Source organism: Diprion similis, chromosome 3, assembly GCF_021155765.1.
Source record: "Diprion similis isolate iyDipSimi1 chromosome 3, iyDipSimi1.1, whole genome shotgun sequence".
NCBI classification, from domain to species: domain Eukaryota; kingdom Metazoa; phylum Arthropoda; class Insecta; order Hymenoptera; family Diprionidae; genus Diprion; species Diprion similis.
Genome location: NC_060107.1, coordinates 5,398,717 through 5,419,276, shown reverse-complemented (window position 1 = coordinate 5,419,276; position 20,560 = coordinate 5,398,717). Strand labels below are relative to the sequence as shown.

The window sequence follows — 20,560 nt, the reverse complement described above, 5'->3', positions numbered from 1 at the left end:
AATCAAAGCCTTTATGAGTTTACTCTAAAAACTTTGTTTCCTCGCCCGAATCTACGATATCTCGATATAAGTATTTAAGTACAAGGATATTCGATAATTAATTGACATTGCATGAAACTTAATACAGGGAGGAATAATTTTCGACATATAATAAACCTGTATTATCTGGTGGTATTTTCAATGTCAAATTGTAAACACGGTGAAAATAATTGATGTAAACATTAGATACACTCGGCAAAGAGGATCGAAATGGCCAAGGAGATCTTTTTACGCATTAATCTCAATAGTTCGATGGTGTAACTATACACATTACGCAACGATCATTTTCTGTGCGTGTATCTGTCTCTATAGAATTTATGGCAAGTTTTTAAGCGAGCGTAATCAAGATACAATCAGTCAATTTCTCGGCACTGTATTATGTGCCGGTACTTTTTTCCATCTGATTTTTACGCGCCCGTCGATATTAATCATTTATACATTATGTAAGTACATACCTGTACCATTTCATGAGTTATGTAATTCAGCGTCGTTAGAACTTATTATTATTATTATTATTGTTGTTGTTATTATTGTCAGTATAGATTTAAGTTGTAGGAGATCTAATCGTCTGCCGATATAATTTATCACACACGTATGCCTATACCTACTCGTCTGAAAATGACGGCGTTGCCGAAAAATACGAAAAGATTACCTTTTATCTTTGGTATAACTGACACCTGCACACACATTGTGCGTATCTGGTGTCCAAGTATCTACGTTCACACGATATTAACAGGTGGATATGTGTGGGTGTAACTCGTCGGAAGTGTCAAGGTTGGGGAAGAATGATGATATATTTGCACGCCGGTGGCTGACGGCATTGTCGCTCGGTATTCGGAGCCCGACGGAACGTCCGAAGTGATAGAGAATTAAATTTAATCGAGGATTAAAATTGTTAGATTTTTTGTGAAAATGTGTTGCGTTCGTTAGTTCCATCATTTTCATAAATAATTTTAAAATTTTATACCTCATAGCGGTATATTAAATTCAACGGACTGCATTGATGAACTTCTTAATGTTCTGCAGAAAGCAATCCTTGCATATGCAGTTTAACCGTTGTGCAATGCTTTATTTTTTTAATTCTAATTATACGTTCGCCTGGTAAAATCTGAAAGAAAATAATAAGTAAATAAATTTTTTAAATCGGAGATGCGAACGTGAGTCGCAACTGTTTTCCTGGATTTAATAATTGGAAGAATAAATTAATCCCTGGCAAAGACGATCGAGTCGGCTATATGTAAGATCTGCAGTGATTCGAGTTGATTTCAGTCAGGTAAGATCACGCGTTGTTCTGCATTTTGTACACCCATTTTCACATATTCGTTACATGACGGAGAAAAATTCTTTTTGATTCTTTTTTCAACCAATTAATTTTGCAAGAAGTCGCGAATACGTCGCAGGTGTTCAGGTGACTGACTTCATGCGCGATTATCTCTGTGCCGTTATCAATAATTCTGAATCAAACTCGGCAGAAAATTGTAATTCAATAATTATCGCAATGCGTGTGTGTGTGTGCGTGTGGCGGGTTTCTGTAATTGCCAACGACAAATAGTTAATTTTTATTGCCGGTATCACCGTTTAATGCACATATTTGAATACCTCGCCTGTTTATTATGTCCAGGCACACACACGTAACTCATACGATAAGGTATATTCATCTATTATCCACAGTGCGTTGTATCAGGTGCATTGAACGATAACTGCTGACAAATTTTCTATTTTTCTTTTGCAATGATTTACCGTTATATGGATATGTTGTAGATCATTCAGTATCATTTCACCTGTACGTCTGTATTACAGCCACCGCACAACTTTGAGATTTCACTCCCAAACCGACCTTACAAGGCTATATTAAATATGAATTCATACTAGTATCACAGAGAGCTCTGTACCTCCTTATCTGTTTGATAAAATATGTTTATATAACGCGAGCATGTTTCACTCGTTTTTTCAACCGCGTTTTCCGTACACAAAGTACTCGTTTCTGTCCTAGGAGAGTGGAAAGTGAACTTTTTCGTACTGCGCACATGCGCTGTCTCGAACAAATCTGACGTTACGTAACCCTAACCTCAATTTCGTGCCTCGTGAAAAAACGCAAAACATACTCTCTTTGTATAAAGAATCGTATGCAAAAAGGAGCCAAAGGTCTTTTCGTCTCGCATCTTTGCAATATTCGTCCTCGGCTCACCTACGATCACTCATTGTAAACTTACGCTCAGCCCGAAAAGACCGATTTTGCCTTCTTGTTACATAATATACTATTTTGTACCTCACACCTCGTTACACTTATAGTCTAATGAGGATAGGATTCAATACCTGTATAATATAGGCCATAGGGGTATTTCACAATTGCCCGCGAGGAAAAAACTGTACCTGTAAATGTGGAAAGAAAATCCTACAATAACATAATATACGTAACATATTGCAGCATACTTGATGATATGCTAACGGCTTATCTATCTATGCTTTACTGCACCTTATACGAAGTGGAATCTTTTTGCCGTTTAACAATTTTACAATTATTTCCACGTGTGGTCACATCGGTGATTAATTATAAGTATGTATTATACGACCATTTGCGTAGGTATGTTATACATAACACATTCGTTTCCGTATAGACGTATAATTAACAGCGATTATTCCCACGCAGATGGAATTTTTTATTACGGGACGCAGTACGAACTGTTCGCACCAATCGCGTAACTCACATCGTATATATCGTGTATAAATACATTCTCGCGTACTTACAGTATATGTGCGAATTTTAAAATTGAATCAATATTCATGGAACTGTATTATGTTATATATAGCAACTGTATAACGTATAACAACGCACGCGGTATAATAATACAATGACGAGCATAGGTATAGTCCACGTAATTGTTTGCTGATGAGTTGAGGTATTTTCAGGGAAATCATTAAGCCAAGCGTTTTATATACTGTATATGATCTCCATGAAAAAATACAAATGGAAATGGCCGTTTACGGACGTAGACGTTTTTTCGTGGAATCGAATCCCTGGCCATACCTACGTTTAAAATGGCACGAACTTCGTAAACTTATACGTATATAATATGTATTTTATTATAGAAAGAATATTAATACAGGCAACGACCAAAAATACACATGAAAGATAAAACTGTTGTTTTTCTTTTTATTTTTAGTTATTATTATTTTTTTTTCACAATGGGCGAAACCTTGATCGCGCGCATTTACTTGTAATATGCAAAATTGCGATTTTCCCAGAGTACAACAAACCCAAAACACCTACGCACTTCGGTTCAGGCGTCCTCAATACAACAACATTTTGTCTTTTCATTTTTGTCACCGCGTATGAACGTGCAGATCGTATATAAAGCAAACAATCGTGAATCGATTGAATATTTCTTGAACGTGGATTTGTGTTCTTGTATCGATAAATTCGTTCCTCATACATGTCGATAATATAACTATAGATCTTCACATACAAAAAAATTTTGGTAATTTGAAAGAAAAAAGGTGGGGGGGAATGAAAAAATGGGCAAAAATTGGCGGACAGTTAGTTACGACGAGGTGTTTTAGTTTACGACAATGTGTTGTATATTAGAAGCGTTTTGCTATTGCTTGGCGAACTCTTGCAGACGTTGCGGGTTCGCATTCTGCAACTGTTGCGAGCAGGAAGAATCAGAAGAGGAAGTTTACTACGTAGAATCGCACCGCTGACCGCATCGCATGCATGTATGTACATGCATTATGTATTTATATTATACTTTAATATTTTCACCATGGAGTTAGAGTGACAAATTCGCGCGGAGATAATTGTTCAGTCTGTATATTTCCCCACGTGTATGTATGTATGTATATACGTTAAAACAACAACATACACGAGACGCAGAAAGGAGCCACAAAGTGGGAGATCGAGAAAGCGCCGATTACAGTCATCGCATCAACTCGTCAGCAGTCAGTAAAAGTTTCACGGTGTGATATCGACGCCGGCGACTCTCTATCCGCCATTTTGTGCATTTTGTGGGAATTTTTTTTTTTTTTTTGTATCCTAATCACTTGTGCGGTGTTTTTGTAATGCAAAAAGTTCGCAAATAGGATTACGCGGTGATTGGTTCTCTGTTTGCAGTTGCAGGAGCTACGGTAATTTGATAATTCCATAGTTTGCACGAGATTGAAGTTAGTGACGTTATCGTGTAACGAAACATTGGGAGAACAAATTACTATATTCTAAATTTTACAACGATTTTGAAATACCAGTTTGTTTTCTTTTATTATATTTATCGAAATTCAGACGATTCCAAAATGGCGAAATAACGGTTTTTCAGCAGTATGAATCGTTACTAACTTCAATACGATTAGTTTTTAATATTATAATTGTATATACCTATGTGTATACTGTAGGTACTTCAACTTGTGCGACAATTTGACAGTGATATACCGAATTTAGTCAGGCCGTCGAAATCTTGCAGAGATTACGTATCTTTCTTTTTCTTTTTTTTTCAAACTTCACAACGGTGATGATTTTATATACGCGGTGCTTGTAAAATTTCCATACTTACATCATTTCTTCACGTGCAAATGTCTATTGCGATTTATAATCACTCTGACGTTTACGTCTCTGACAATAAACAATTTTATTTTTATAGTGATATTGCTTAGCTGTTATAATATCTGTACATACATACATACATACATACGAAATTTTATTGTTTTTATATAGTAACTACGATGTTTTTTGTCGCTCACCTGTCTACCTAATTGTAAACGCGGATGATGTGCTTGTATACCGGGAAAATTTCAAACGTCAATAAAATCAATTGCGTGTATTGTAATTTTATTTTTAATAGGCTCGGAACAGACGCTAATTATCCTCTTATAATATATGCTACTGTGCATACAGTTTACTTTTACAACCCAGAAGAAAAAGCCAAGTCAAGTTCCCTTGCTAAGATTAATTGGCCAGCTTTTTGTATGCATGTTGCATCCTACTTTTGTATACCTTTATCGTGCACAAACATGTATAAAAGTATGTGAAGTATAATTTCGCCGATGGACCCTCGTGTATCTCACTTTTTAACGTGTTTACCTGTACGTGTATTACGTGAGTCGTTGATAGCAGGGAAAAAAATTAGAGATTACAGAATCAATTGATAGCTGTTGGATACAATAATGTACATACGTGCATCACGTAATAAACCGACGGGGTATAATAATAATTAAGAAACGCATCATTTTATGACACATTATGTGGATATAAAGTCACTACGGTAAATTATAATAAAAGTTTCTTTGAAGGAAATATGTGTCATATATAGGTTTCAAAGTCTTTTAATTAACTAATTGTTTCACAGTCAGTAGCCGAGACTCTATTCGACTTCGCAACAGTAGGCCATTAATAGCTCATCGTTTATAGCAATGGAAATTAAGAGAATATAAAACCGATTGTGCGATACCAAGCTCATTACGATTCATTGTCACGATTGAAAAAATGGGAGCAGGTATCGAATACGATTGAGAACCACCTGACGACTATTTTTTTTTTTTTTTTTTTTTTTTTCTCTCATTGCCTTGCGAGAATTAGAATTTTCGAAAGGTCGTTACGATTAGTCTGTATAGTCTACTAGGACGCTAGAATAGGTTTAACGATTAGTTTTTAATGTCCAGTATAGAATCAACGGAGTTTTATATCGATGGAGAAGTTTGACTTTGAAAAATTGTTTAATCTTTTTTTAACTACTGAAATTTATTTGACAAATCATTATAATCGATTGGCTGATTGATTTTTGTTCGGAAAATCTGCGTCGTATATACAGTACGGACTCGCAGATAAAAGGAAATTTAATTATAACGGTAATTTATTTTCAACAGTTATTCTACTGTACTTTTTCGAACGATATTATTATTTTTTTCTCGCAAATAAATATTTATAGTAATCTGCGCTATTATAATCGGTATAGATTCGCGAAGCAGTAGGTTTTTCTGCGTCGATCGTCTCGAATTTTACAATAATAATCGGTCAAGTGGGCACAAATCATCGAATAAAACGAACCGCCATTTTGTACAAGAATCAATAAATACTTGGACGGAGGTATAAATTGATAATCTCGATATTACGAACGATTTTAGAATTTTTACAGTTACCCTCGACATAAGTGTAATAAAAAAATAAAAAAAATAAAAAAAAAAAGAAGTTTTTTGGAGTTAAATTCTACAGCAATTGTGTGGCAAGATTTACAAGTCCGATAATAAGAGTTATGAAAAGTGCTGTCCATATATTCACAAAAAAAAAGTAAAAAAAAAAAAATGTTAAATCTACATGACATTATTTTCCGTACAGAAATCGGCTGAAGGATGATCTTTTTTCAGGGATTCTAGGTTTTTTGCCGTAAAAAATGCGACAGCAGTCGTCCACCAGCCATCCATCCATCTCATGTGTGTAATTATAATTTATTGATTAGCATACCGCGAGCCGGTTTCCGGGAAGTGACCCCAGTGACCCCAGAGGCCTTGTCAAGACTCGCACCTCCGCCTTAGCGTCTGTCGACTTTACCAGGGCAAAAGCAGAGCCTTCGGAATGGACGTTTTCGTGGACAAAGAAACGGGGGAAAGCCTCGAAAGCGTGGCGTTGCGAGGTACCTGCCAGTCACTGAGTCTGAACTTCACCGATCCCGAAAACAACAATCTTGAAACTGGAGAACCCGAGGAAGAGACTGGAAATGGTCGAATTATCCGTCGACGAGTTCCCTTCCAGGTAAATGAAAGACGAGGAAAACTTGTTCCTGTAAGAAGTCTCGTTTCTGAAGGGATACGTCCGAGTAGAATATTTGAAAAATCGATTTTCTTTTTATTCGCGTTTCTAAAAGTTTGAAGTATAAAGATATTGTGTGTAAATTGCATGATGGTATCCGAAGAATTGTGGAAGTTGCCGCCGATTCATCGAACTTTGAACTCGATTTTACCAAAATTTTACCATATTTGTACACAATGTGTTCGTACATTTTGTCTCATTCGCTGCACATGGCTTTTTTTCAATTCAACTATCTATTTTTCATATGGTTCAAAAAAAAGGTGGTAAATTTAGGCCGAAAATGGAACGTTGAAGTCGAAACGTTCACCGTTTCGTTAATAATAATAAAAAGAAAATCCATTCGCATCGAACGGCTCAATATATTATATTTCAAGATCCCTTCAGAATTTTTTATTTTAGATCAACCGACTGTCCAAAATCCTTGGTACCGAAAACCGTGTCAATACGAAACATGTTTTACGCCGGCCACTGTAAGAAAGCCACGAGTGGATGAATTTTGATAAAAAAAATTACTGAATATACCTGCATGTATAAATTTTGAGAAAAAAAAACGGACGGACGGAATCGAATAAATATTTTTGTAGATAAAAATTCTCGAAATTCGCCTACGGTGATGTGATTGAAAAAACGGTCGGAAGACATTTGTTTCAAAATTAACACACAGACGGGTAATTTCGTCGAATTCGAAAACAAACCTATTAGAGTGAATGGAGAAAGTTTTTAATCACGCGCGAAATGTTATACCACAATATAGATCGTATTGAATGATGGCGCAATACTTGCATCATCATTTGGAGAGAGAGAGAGCCGGAAGGTACAACATTCTTATTCGTACATTCATATTCGATTGATATTTGTTAAAGTTAGATAATATATTATAAGCGCACAGACGTATCCTGATACTTAATTCGTAATTTATATCAGTAGCGATAATGACAGAATATAGAATTTAATCCAAAAATAGTCACCACCACGCCACTAATTTGAATGTGCAAAAATTACATAGCACATATTTTTAGATAAGAGAACATCCTAATTATATGAATGATTGATACTTGTTAAATTTAGAGAATGTATTACCAGCGTACAGACATATCCTGATAGGTAACTCGTAATTTATATCAGTGGCGATAAATCTGGGATTTAGAATTTAATCCAAAAATAGACACCACGACACTAAATTGACTGTGCAGAAATTGCGTAGCACATATTTGCAGATAAGAAAACGATTATGAATATAACAATGACGGTGATGTTAATGATAAGGTATACCTTGTAATTTTCCAGATTCCGCGTGCTCTACAGAGACAAGATAGCGGGGAAGATGAGGAGGAAGAACGAACGGCGGATCACATACATCAAGAGAATCACGAAGGTTCACGAGCAGTTAAACGGGTATCAAGGCGAAGCGAACCATTCGGCCAAACGAATCCAACAATGCTACTTATTCCCCTAGTATTTTATTTCCGTTGGGTAATCGCGATACTGATGTGTTTAGAAGTATTTCTTCACGTGTGGGCCCACCACAAGAACAAACACCTCAAAAATGCGGACGTCTATTTCAGATCTCCGTTTCATTCCATCACTTCGGAATTTTGCGCGTTATGTCAAAGCGAAACGTGCATGGATAGGGTGGGAAAAATGCAGGAGATACGAGCAGGGAAATTTTTACGGCAGTGCAATTACATGAAGAGAGTCGTTACCTGATTGATCCTAGCCGCTTAATGAGTAATTAAACAGAAAAGAATCCCATCCGAACAATGTTTGCCTGTATATGTACATATATTAATGATATACATAGTATGTATATATATATATGAGTACGTGGTACGTACATGTGAAATTATGTGTATATATCAGTTGGACACTAACGTTGCAGCCCGCGACCGTCTCGAAAGATCGGAAAAAGTTTTGCGCAAGTTCCGTAGCTGAACAAGTTGTTCCGGTGAAAAATTGCGTGTCTTTTATCGCCACTGTTGGCTGTACTATCGGATTTGGAACTTATATTTAACGTAAATAATAAGTCCTGCTCGGTTTAATGAGTGCGATAGATACTGGAACCAAGCTATTTTCACGATTTTGTATAACATGTGATCGATGTACATAATGAATTTATTTTTTTACGCAGGCACATGTATGTAATTTGTTTAGATTATGTCAGGCTGACGAGCGAATGACGTTCTGCACAGCCATGAAAATGACATGCTTTACAATTCAATAATATGTCACAAAATTGTAAATAATTCAATACAGCCATGATCTTTGACTTTAGTCTTGCCTATTTGTATTTTCGTTTTTTTTTCTAGTAACAAATACAACTTTTGTCTAGTATATAATTGATATTGAAAAATATACAATTATTATCATAATGTATGCAATTTTTTCATCCAGTTTCCCCGAATTGATGTGCAACGCGTGAAAAAGTTTTACCATCCCTTATTTACAATTGTTATTTAATTTTCTCGGACGTATGGAAAAAAAAAATACACACATGTAAAATTTTTCATACAGTTTGTATCCGATTTTATTAGCAATTCAAATATTTAAAAGTAACTCTATTTTATACGTATTAAAATATACAGATACTGTTATTAGCCGTGAGGTTTTAAAAATCTATACATAAATACATAGGTCTACCGGTAAAAAGCACCAGACAACAAAACATGCTGATATTTCAATACACCAGCGTTCGTTTCACAATGTATGCCATATTGCCAGTTCAATTGACTAAAGAGATAAAAATCTCCTGTTCTCCAATTACTTTGTAGAGGGCTGACTACGCAAGCAATAAACTCGAACTCAAGTCAAACTGGTTCAGAATTTGTCAAGTTTGCAAATAACAAATCAGATTTAAAGAACGATCCCTTAGTGATCACCATTGCTGCACCCTTTGATTTTATGAACGCGAAATAATAAATTACGAAATTAAATAAGTTATAAAATGGACCAGTTATCCACAAGTCGTTAGATACTGACAGATCATAGCGTGATAACTAATTACAATTGTAGATTTTGCGTGCGCGCGTGCTATCGCATCGCTAAAATCTCACGTGTAGCTACCTGACAGATAAGCTCGAAATTCGATGCAAGATGTGCTCTCCAAAAGCGGCAACGAGACCACACCAAAGCTGGATAATTGGGGCTTTGAATCCCGTGGAAAATCCGAGCAACCGCTCGCCCCGTAAAATTATTGTCCCTATAACATTGGACCAGGCTGCGGACGTCACTTGCAATCTGGTCTTCGTTAAGCAGCTTCGTCTGCGAATTTGAAATACACATGAATTGTATGATAAATTTGATAGTATCTTGAAAAATGTTCATACATGCCTTGTAATATGTTTAAAAATAATGTGACAATTGTGATTGAATAAAAGTTGTAAACAAACCTCGAGATTCAAGTCTATATTTTCCATGGGATTTTCCGACTGGAAGTAACTCCTGATCGTCGTCTTTAGAGTATCAGACTTATTTGTTAGTTCTTCAGTGAGTTCTCGACATTGTCTCACAGAGTCTACGCTAACTTCTGTTAACGCAGAGTATATTGACTCCAACTGACAAAGGCTCATGCGCTGCTGATTCATTGCACGATCAGCTAACGCATCTAGAGCTTCGTCCAACTCTGCATTTGTAAGATCTCCTGGTGCTTTTACTCTGAAGCCGAGTGTGTCGAATGTTACCGATATCGCGGTCCGTTTCCAGCCGCCCGTGTCTATCACAAAACGTTCAACAAGAATGTAATTGATCTTTATAAAGATCGACGGAACGGAAAAATGTAAAAATACCTGTGGTTTTCCACTCAAGACCCTTCAAGTGACCTTTGACGACTCCACTGTCCCACCCAATAGCAGCTGCGACGTCAACGACCGGAAACTCTATGATAGAGCTGTCATCATGAGATTTACCTCGTTGTAAGTCTAGAGCAATCGCCATGGCCAGTGGTGCTGACTAGTAACACAAATGTTGAATCTTAGAAGTTTGTTACCGTACAGAGTTCACAGTTCAAATCGAGTGTAGTCAAGTTAGAATTTTTCTTACAGATTGAGCAGCAGCTTTCAATGCTTTGGGACCAGCATAGCTTGTCACTTTGGCGTTAACGTAAACTGATGGTAAAGAGGTGATAAATTTTTTTTGATGAAGTTCCAGATAGCAAAGTAGAGTGGAGATGATTTCTTGAGGAATGTCCAGCAGCTTTACAGTTTCGTCTACCGGTATTGCGACTTCGTGTCCAGGACATCTTTTGTTCACTTGACTATTCTTCGAGCCAGTTTTCATGCAAGAACAAGGAACGAATACTTTCTGTAACAAACGCCTGACCATGTGTCTGTCCACCCCGTTGGCATAGATGTGACGACGTAGCTCAGACTTATCAGCTGCTTCCTGAATAAAAAAAAAATAAAGTGAAGAAGATGCTCCTAAAAAAATGTGCTCGAAGAAGTGCTCGATTCAACAGTGAGCAAAATTTCTCACCTGTGAGCTTATGAAGAGGTGACAATGAGCTGGGAGACCATCTCTTCCGGATCTTCCAACCTCCTGTACGTATCCCTCAAAACTTGAAGGCATGTTGAAATGAATAACCGCCCTGATGTCTGGCTTGTTGATACCCATTCCAAAGGCAACTGTAGCAACTACAATCCTAGTTTCTCCGCTCATAAAAGCCTTTTGTACAACCTTGCGCCGACTAGCAGACAAGCCTGCATGGTAGGCTTCCGCTATGGACGACACTTTTTCATCAGCTCTCAAATGCCGTTTGGGATTCTGTTGAAGAACAATTTCGTTACTAGGTATTTGCAGCCGACTTTGACGGTTGATATTATTCCTTACAAAATCTAACAAATAATGAGTATCTTGAAGTGACTAAGTGAATTTTCAATTCATCGTTTAAAAATATTTACTTTTAAGATATGTATATACCTGAATATGTACTTACAAACAAGGACGTTCTCAAGAGTGCAGCGAGTCTGACACACTCGTCTCGGCGAGTGCAGTAAACAATTATAGAATCCAAATCTTTGAAACGATTGCTTTCCAGGAGAGCCACTAGCGCGCGATCTCGATAATCATCTTTCGATACAGTCAATGTCAAGTTTCGGGGCAAGGGGGTATCGGAAATTACTCCGGCCATACCGTCTGGAATTTTCAAATGGTTGACAATACTCTCGGCAGTTGATTTCGTGGCTGTGGCAGTGAGACCCAAAACAGTTTTGACACCTAACTTCTCTCTCAGTACTTTGCTAACCATCAGATAAGACGGTCGGAAATTGTGTGACCATTGAGATATGCAATGAGCTTCGTCAATGCAAGCAAAAGCAATGGGAGGAAGCTGCCTCAGCAAGGCGCCAAAGCCTGTCGATTTTTCTCCAGCAACGACAGCCTCCGGAGAGACGAGTAGAATATTTAGGGTTCCCTCCTTAACCATGTCCATTACTTTTGTACGTTGCTTTGCCCCCATTGCAGTGTGAAGGCAGGCCGCGGACAGGAACTTTGGAACACCGGTTACCTGGTCGTCCATCAAAGATACCAGTGGAGATATGACCAGGGTGATGCACGGCGAATGCTTGGCATAGAGATAGGCAGGAAGCTGGTAGCACAAACTTTTGCCGGACCCAGTTGACAAAGTGACTAAAGTAGACTGGCCTGTCAGTATTCTCATCACAGCTTTCTCTTGACCAGGTCTGAAGGTCTCGTGGCCAAACTTCTTTAATGCGTCAAACACTTCATTTGGCGTTACTGAAAAATCAAATGGCAGTTAGGCAAACACACTGTTTGAGAAATTAGTGCCGCTGAAGAAAAATCAAAAAAGTTACCACTCGGCTCGTCGAACGACCCCATAGGATACAAGGGCTTTACAGGTCCCACTTCAGGACGAAGCAATTGTGCCAGCAAGTGCTCGGGTACCTTGTGGCTTGAAGGCACCTGCTGGAAAAATGAACATATTTTTACGATTTCCCCATAATTTTTTGCTCGGAAGTTAGCAACAGAGTACCTGACTCACAGTTTTCGGTTCTTGGAATTCAAGATCCTCCTCGAAATCAATATCATCCAAGATGTCGGTGAAATTTTCGTCGGTTGACAGAAATGCTTCAGGGTCTTCTGAATCACTTGGTACATTATTTCCATCTATTTTGTCTTTTAGTACCGTCGCATCGATGGGTCGAGAAGCAGTTTGCGGAATAAGATTGAGTCTGTTCCTATGCGCTCCAAGAACAGCCTCATTTGCCATCTTAGCTGCCTCTTCAAGAGTCGGATATTCAGATGGCTCTTCATCAGCAGCTAGTGGCAAGAGATCAGCAGATTTCAGTGATCTACATTCTTTTGAAAAATGTCCGATATCACCGCACTTAAAGCAAGTTAAGACTCCTTTCTTCTCAACCAAGTCAGCCAAGTCCAATCCACCTTCTCCAGATGCCAGTTCCTTCTTCTTTTGTTTCCACTGATTTTTTTTGTACTTCTGAAACGTCATTGTTTTCTTCCCACGGACAAATACTTTCTTTTTCAAATTTATTCTCACAAAGTTTTCGTTTATATTTCCAGCTGCTACTTTCTGTTCCAATCTTTCCTTATCCGTTAACTTCTTTTTCATTTTTGTGCCTGTATTGGAATTCTTTTCATTTTTCGAATCTTCATTTGAAATAACTTGTGAGAAATCAGCAATTAAATCTCCGCTTTCAATTGTTGGTAAAGAGAATCTAGGCACTGCATTAACTGTTTCTACTCCATAAATTGGAGTTTCTCGCACATTTTCATCCACTGAATCAGTTGCATCAGTTTTTTTCTTATTGCTTCTTGCCGGCTGCTTTCTGGCACCCAGTACTGCTCGTGTTGTCCTTGGTTTTTCGACTATCTTCTTTTCTTCTTCTACATCGTCATCTGCAGTTTCTTTATCATTTCCTATATTTTCATCCTCTGAATCGGTTGCATCATTTTGGTTCTTACTGCTTCTTTTCGGTTGCTTTCTAGCACCACGTAATGCTCGTGTCCTCCTTGGTTTACCAACGATCTTTTTTTCTACTTCTACATCATTGTCTGCAGTTTCTGTATCGTTGACAACATTATGCTTAATCCTTCTATAAACTTTTCCTCGGGTTTGTCTATTTAATAAAGGAGAATTTTCTGGTGAAGAATTCTCAGGTGGAGGATCTTCAGTCTCAACAGTTAAGGATTTGGTCTTGTCATTAGCTGTTAAAGGTCTTATATTATCGATAATGTCCTCTTTGTCTGTTTCACGTAGTCCTGATTCATCAGTTCTTGGAATCAATTTTTGTTTCGCATCAATTTCCACAATATCGGCAGGTCTCGCAGAGTCAGAATGATTTTGTGATGGAACTTCAGGTGTTGTGAGATCTTGGGAATTTACCTGATAAGAATCAATGCAAGGTCGTTTAGCCATCTGGGTTTCTGCAGCATTGTAATTTTTCCTCTTGTTTCTGATGCGTTTGTTTTTACGCTCTCCTTCGGAATCACTGTTGCATATGAAATCCTCTTCGTCTGAAAAAGACTGCGGAGTTTGCGAGCTAGTTAGCGAAGTTCCATAGTAAGGTGAATACAGGCTTGCCTCCAAGGATTCAAGTCCAGAATCGCTGGTCCCGGACAATCTATTAATATTTCCTGATAGGGGTTCAAGATTATTCTGCTTTGAGCATCTATCTATCCATCCGGCATCTATTTTTCTACAAACATTGATCGTCTTGCCATCTATCAGCTGACGAACGGCACTCACAGACTGGGCGACGACTCTATTTTCAGCCTGAACAACCTTCATCTTCTCCCCAAACATCGGCTTCAAAATTTCACTTGGGTCAAATCCATCCTCTGTCTGAGATGCTGTACCATCTTTCAGAAAAGTTAAGGATGTGTTACTGCCTTCTAATTCCGATCTGCTCTTGGACTTGACCATCGACAGTGACTTTCTGGGATTTCGTTTGGTGAAACTAGTACTGTTGAACATTTTTTGGGACAATTGAAACGAGGACGATCTACCGACGAGTAAATTTTGTTTCTTTTTTGGCGTAGGTTGCTTTTTCTTATTCAAATGATCTCCCCACACACCATCAGAATTTACTCCGTCCTCGGAAAGGAGTGCCTCAAATTCGATGTTTTTCGTTGCTGGGACAGACTCTGGTTTAAGATTTTCTGCATCGTGCGTATCGGACTGTGTAGTATTGTGCTTATCGCAAACGTTATCTACTGCAGATGTGTTTAATGTTGAAGTGGTCGATATATTGCCTTGAATATCGTCAGAGAATGTTATGTCCATCAGGGTCTCCTCTAAGGCTCGAGTTTTCAACTTCCAGTACATTTTGTATGCATCTCTAATTGTTACATCGGCATCCCTGATGTCGTTCTGAGAATAACGTTCTAGAGGTTAGTTCAAGATGCTCAGAAACGAGAAGTAAAAGACGAAAAACTTCAAACTTTTAAGTTTACGCACCTTGTTGGGTTTCCGTCCATATTTTTCCATGAAGTCGCTCTCCCATAGCTTTACCCTCAATTTTGACTTTTGATATTTGTTTTTGAGCGCTCGATCATCTAGGAGATCCATATTGTTCGGGTACCTGAAAATCACTCAATTCAAGATCAACCGATGAGCTCAGCTCATCGAAATCAACATCACGTTTTGGGCTAGTCAGCTGTGCCTACACCGTAGGTTATAAAGTGGGGAGGAAAGTTATCATTTGACAGTTTAAAGCGCTCAAATTGTCGATACTGACAATCGTTCCTAGCGATAATGCATTTCGATTTCTGACCAAACTCGCACTAGGTCCGCAATGTTGGTCATACTGCAATAAAAACACTTCATATAAACCGCGTAAAAAACAATTGAGGCTGGAAGTGAATTTTTTGAAAATCGTTTGATCTATCACGATTTGTCAAACAAAGTGTTTCTTCTTTGAATTCATTGAATTCCATAAGATGTGATAATACTGTGTAAGAGAAAAAATCTGCAAGAAATAACTGCACGACGTTCAATTCCCAAAATTCAGATTTCTCGTCAAACTTTCGTAAATTCGTACTTGAGGATTGGCAACCATGCGGATGCGGGATCTCGAATATATCGAAGTATCGAATCGAAACCAAAGCAGAGCGGGATGGAGAATGAGATACAGAGTTGGTCCGCGGTTATTTGCTTGTTAATTAGCAATGCACAAGGATAAGTGAGTGGTAATTATGGTATTGTCAGGAGGTCGCACGGCGCTTCTAACCATCAGTGTAAAAATGCATCGACGCTTTAGTTTTCATCGTTAATAAATGTTGAAAGTTTGTCAGAGCGGCGAACGCCAATCATATTGAAGTTAGTAACGTTATCGTAACGATTCATGCCGAGATAGAGGAAAAACCGTTATTTCGGAATTTTGGAGTTGCCTGAGATTCGATAGACGGTAATAAAACAAAACACACCGATACCTCGAAATCTCAGTTCCTCAAAAATCATTGCAAAATGACTAAAATATCAATTTTTTCTCCATAACGTTCCGTTACGATAACGTTACCAACTTCAGACTCGTCAAGTCCGGGACGAAGGCAGCGCCACGTTCGCCAGTCTGTAACGTGTGGCGAAGGTGAACGGTAAAAATCAAGTAGCATAAGGATAAGGTATCGAAGATCACCTGTTTCCGAGGTTGACACATCTGCCGTGTGTCTCCGTCTGGCGTCGAGCGTTCGAAACGGTTTCAGTAAAAAGCAAGATGGCCAAGTAGTGTTAAACGGGTTGTGGAATGTGCGGTAGGAAAAATTGGAGATTTCGGTAAAACGCAGATGGCCTAGCGATGGCCGAGTTTAACATCGACGTGAGCAAGCTCCCGGAGGACGTGAGGGAAAAACTTGCGGAGCTGGACCTCGAGCTATCCGAAGGTAAGGTGTCGCCGCTTCGAGAAGTGCCCAAATCCGAAAGGTAACCCCTTCTGACTCACCGCGTACGAATCTGGCAGCGAGCGAGCAGAGCGGCCGAAAGCGGCGGCTGCCGCCTCCGATTAATCGATAATATTACACTCTTGCCATTTTAATTCACCCGAATAATGCCCACCACCTCATCGCCCGAAGCCCAAAGGTGCGGCCTGGGCTCTGGTCTCGTTAAAACGGGGCTTAATTACCACTTACAAGCCTCTAATTGAACCCCAGAGCCTGTGACGCGAACCGCGCCTGCCTCGACGTTTTCAATTTTCCATCTCCGGCGACGTCAACTTGGCCCGATAATCGGAGGAAAATTCTTTTAAATCCTGCAGGTCAAAGGTTTGAACAGTTAAAAACAGTCCTTCTTCTTTCCTTCGTTCTTAAGCTATAGGAGAACCACTCTCGTCTCTTTAACGATTCTTTTGTCCGACCGCTCTATTGTGTCACACTCGTTGCTACCCCGCGTTTCCTTCGCAGTAGCACCGTCTGCGGCGGCAGGTCCTCTCATAATCCTCGAGACGAGTAGACGTACCTACGTACGTACTTACTTCACGTCACTGGGTTGCAAGTGCGAAAAAGGGGCTGAAGGTAGTAACGTTAACGTAACGAACTATATTGGGGGAGGAAATCACTACTTTGCAAGTTTCTAGCGAGTGACTTCTAGTGAGTTTCAGACAATCCTGAAGTAGTAACCATAGAAAGTGCGAATCGTCGACCCGACCGAGGGAAAATGAAAATTTGCAATATCTGACAACTCTCACAATCGGTCCAGCTATTGGCTGCAGATTTGCGATGATAGTTGATCTTCAGACGTTCGAGAAGAGCGGCAGAAATATTCATATTCATATTCATATTCATATTCATATTCATATTGGCGTTCGCACTCGTGTATTACCGACGCCAATTACCCACTTGTTTCTCTCTTTCTTTATTCCCTTATTCAGCCGCTCAGTTTGTGCCGTTGCAGCTACTACACTCCAAACGCGTCATACTCGTGTTAAATTATTAAATTAATATCTCTCCTCTCAGGAGCATGCACTCGTACACTATTTTTAGATTTTATAACCGTCCAAAGTGTACAAGCACTGCCCTGGTTGCATTTTATTTACGTTGCTTAAAACCAAACATCATCCAATATTTCCGCATCCGCTTGTCTATACACACACAACACACAAACACACACATAGGCAACTCGCCGGTGATAATCGTTATTACGAAATATTCCTCATCTTCGTTTCGTTCCAATTTTTTCTTTCTTTTCAGTTTTTTTTCTTTTTTTTTTTCTCTCATTTATCTTTACCATCGTGATCCCATTACTACACCAACGAGTTACAAAACCCGCGTGTCTGACAGATGTTACGGCTTGTATACATTCGTATACATACATATATATTTTTATATATATATATATGTATGTATGTCGTATGTTTTGTTACGCATGCATGGATAGATAGACACTTGTTAACATCGAATTCGACGTTTAATCACAGCGATGACGTTACATTGCGAAAAATATCATTCTTTCTGTAGTTCTTACATAAAGTTTTAATAAAATATATGTATCTTTACGAAAAACCGTTTAAATTATTGTTGAAATTATACAATACAAAAATTTTATATACAAGTCACCGTTTAGTCGGTATATAAATCTGCAGATTATAATGATGATAAAATTTGTTGGATCTTTCGATTCTTCAACGAGGTTGAAGTTAGTAACGTTCTTATCTTTACAACGATTTTGAAGGAAATAAGGTTACAAAATATGAGTTCATATTTCGGTAATTACGGTTTATTGTATTTCAAACTGTTCTAAAATTCCGAAATAACGGTTTTTCGATAACGTTACTGACTTCATGAGTATTAAGGTACCTTCGTTACAATATATAATATACACACATACATACCTGTATATATATATATATATATATATATACATATATAGACGACATAACTCATAACTTTGTCTTAATTCTACCGCAGAGGTAGAAACGCGCGTATCAATTTTTAAACTTCCTGGATCGCATTGTCAATATTACACAAACCAACTTCCCATAGCGGCAGGCAAGGCCCCTAGATAGGGTGACAAAAATTATTACACAACGGGGCCTTGCCTCCTCATGCGGAGCTGCACCACGGCACGTGTTTGCTTGCGGTATGTTATATTCTCTGCACACGAGCCTTCGCTGCCTTCGCCAGTAAATCGACGCTATATCACATTGACTATTCAGAACCGGTGACGTATTACTTCCTATTCATACTTGCCCGACGTTTTTTCATTCCTTTTTTCTCTCCTTCTCTATTCGACCATTCCAATTATCACGTAGGTACTTACGTTCGTCTATCACCTATGTATAGTAATAGTATCTACTTGCGTTCTGCTCATATTTTTGCATTATACCGCCTTCGGTAGTCGGTTATTCACTGATTGTCGTCATTTTTTCAAAATATTTCTGCAAATGTTTGAAACGCGAAACCGTTTCATACTAGAACAGTAAATTATATTTTACTTAAATACGTTCGGGATTATATAAATAATTAGTAATTTTATCTAAATTCTAGGATAACGAAAGTAGGGAGAAAAAGTAACACCGAAAGACGAAAGTTTCGAACTTACAACATTTTCCTTTTACTAGTGTGGATGAAAGAATTTTTTTGAAAACGTTTGATAAAAATAATTTTACTTAGTAAACGTGCGAGTAATATTAGGGTGTTTCAGATAAATGATTTGCGATTTATCTCACCATTGCATACCGTAAAAAGTTTGTTCAGATTAAAAGAAAGATTTTGGCAAAAAAGATAAGAGCGTTCTACGTTATGTAGAAGATCGCGTGTTCAGTTGATTTTTCACTTTCATACATTTTTTTTTTTGTTTTTAACTTTATGAAGTATCGTGAATAAACTTTCTTCTTTATTGCTTACATCAGTCTTAATAGCAATTTACGTCACTAAGAAGGCGACCCACAATTGTAATTATCAAGGCTCCAGTTGATGTTTGAAAAGTTGATCCGACGATCTTTTTAATATTAATTTAATCTTATAAAATAGTTATACAATTTAATATGAACTTTTAATTTAGAAGAATAAGATTCTCGGATGATATATCGTTGTCTTATGGATCGTTATCTTTGGGTTGAATATAAATGCCAGGAAAAAAATAATGATTGAAGTACTATGAAGTGTTTCTTTACAGATTCAAAAAAATGTGAAAAAAAAGTGAAAAATCAAATGAACACGAATCTTTCACAGAATCTTTCTTTTAACCTGAAATCGTGAATTATTTTTTTCTGTAACAACCTAATATAATATTTACCTTAATTCATAGATGAATAGTTATAATTTTCGCACGTCCTTATGTTACCTATATTTTTTCGATAAGACGAGAAAATGAGGAGAAGAAAAGTACGAGGATATGTGAAAATAAACGAACATGTTCGGCGCATCGTTTATTGAACTTCTGGCTTTACTAACCCGAAATTAAAATACACATATCAGTTATTCACTCCCGAATCAGAATGAAATGAGACAAAGAAATTGCTTTGAAACCTTATGAAATCATAGAAAATGAGCTGGAGTTATCCAAAATCGTAAAAAATTGCTGCGAAATCTTCTCGAGAACAGAGGAAAGCGTATCTGATACTAGGATAATATACCGGGTGAAATCATCGAAAATCATTTTTAAAATCATCGCAAGTCACGAAATCATGAAATAATCACGTGTACCTACGCTGAGAATTTGAGTGAATAACCCCTCGATTCAAAAACGATGGTGAAGCACACGGGGTTTTGCCGCGTTGCATGCCCATGGACCACCACCTACCTCCTCTTGGAGATCAAGGTCGT

At 38.0% G+C, this 20,560-nt stretch overlaps 3 protein-coding genes across 7 annotated transcripts in view; 2 read left to right on the top strand and 1 right to left on the bottom strand.

Moving 5' to 3' along the window:
- The first annotated feature begins 1,161 nt into the window (after positions 1-1,161).
- On the top strand, positions 1,162-9,103 carry LOC124404489. Of its 2 annotated transcripts, none has more exons than XM_046878650.1 (3): positions 1,162-1,312; positions 6,483-6,775; positions 8,120-9,103. In XM_046878650.1, exons 2-3 carry the CDS (start codon positions 6,599-6,601, stop codon positions 8,537-8,539), a joined length of 597 nt encoding a protein of 198 aa, XP_046734606.1. In that variant the 5' UTR covers positions 1,162-1,312; positions 6,483-6,598; the 3' UTR covers positions 8,540-9,103. The 2 variants fall into 2 exon arrangements, with proteins under 2 accessions (XP_046734606.1, XP_046734607.1); XM_046878651.1 differs by lacking the exon at positions 1,162-1,312 and adding an exon at positions 4,146-4,164.
- Positions 9,104-9,510: 407 nt separating this feature from the next.
- Positions 9,511-15,530, bottom strand: LOC124404486 (ATP-dependent DNA helicase Q4). Its single transcript, XM_046878646.1, has 9 exons — positions 15,261-15,530; positions 12,825-15,173; positions 12,637-12,748; positions 11,760-12,559; positions 11,300-11,587; positions 10,868-11,209; positions 10,615-10,777; positions 10,219-10,541; positions 9,511-10,090 (listed from the first exon to the last, which is right to left on the bottom strand). The coding sequence occupies exons 1-9, from the start codon at positions 15,369-15,371 to the stop codon at positions 9,860-9,862; spliced, it is 4,719 nt and encodes a 1,572-aa protein (XP_046734602.1). The 5' UTR covers positions 15,372-15,530; the 3' UTR covers positions 9,511-9,859.
- Positions 15,531-16,360: 830 nt separating this feature from the next.
- LOC124404484 (disco-interacting protein 2) overlaps positions 16,361-20,560 on the top strand; it is a 42,791-nt gene continuing 38,591 nt past the window's right edge. For 2 of the 4 annotated variants that reach the window (XM_046878645.1, XM_046878642.1), the window contains exon 1: positions 16,361-16,681. In XM_046878645.1, the coding sequence (XP_046734601.1) occupies positions 16,597-16,681 (85 nt within the window). In that variant the 5' untranslated portion in view covers positions 16,361-16,596. The remainder of the gene's footprint in view (positions 16,682-20,560) is intronic. The other 2 variants (XM_046878643.1, XM_046878644.1) reach the window with 2 other exon arrangements.

Bases quoted from the DNA above. Each gene is read 5' to 3' on its own strand.
- LOC124404489 (XM_046878650.1), top strand. From the start codon at position 6,599: ATGGACGTTTTCGTGGACAAAGAAACGGGGGAAAGCCTCGAAAGCGTG. The intron at 6,776-8,119 runs GTAAATGAAAGA...GTAATTTTCCAG, and splicing joins GTCGACGAGTTCCCTTCCAG to ATTCCGCGTGCTCTACAGAG.
- LOC124404486 (XM_046878646.1), bottom strand. From the start codon at position 15,371: ATGGATCTCCTAGATGATCGAGCGCTCAAAAACAAATATCAAAAGTCA. The intron at 10,542-10,614 runs GTATTTTTACAT...GTTTTGTGATAG, and splicing joins TCTTGAGTGGAAAACCACAG to ACACGGGCGGCTGGAAACGG. The intron at 10,091-10,218 runs GTTTGTTTACAA...TCAAATTCGCAG, and splicing joins ATATAGACTTGAATCTCGAG to ACGAAGCTGCTTAACGAAGA.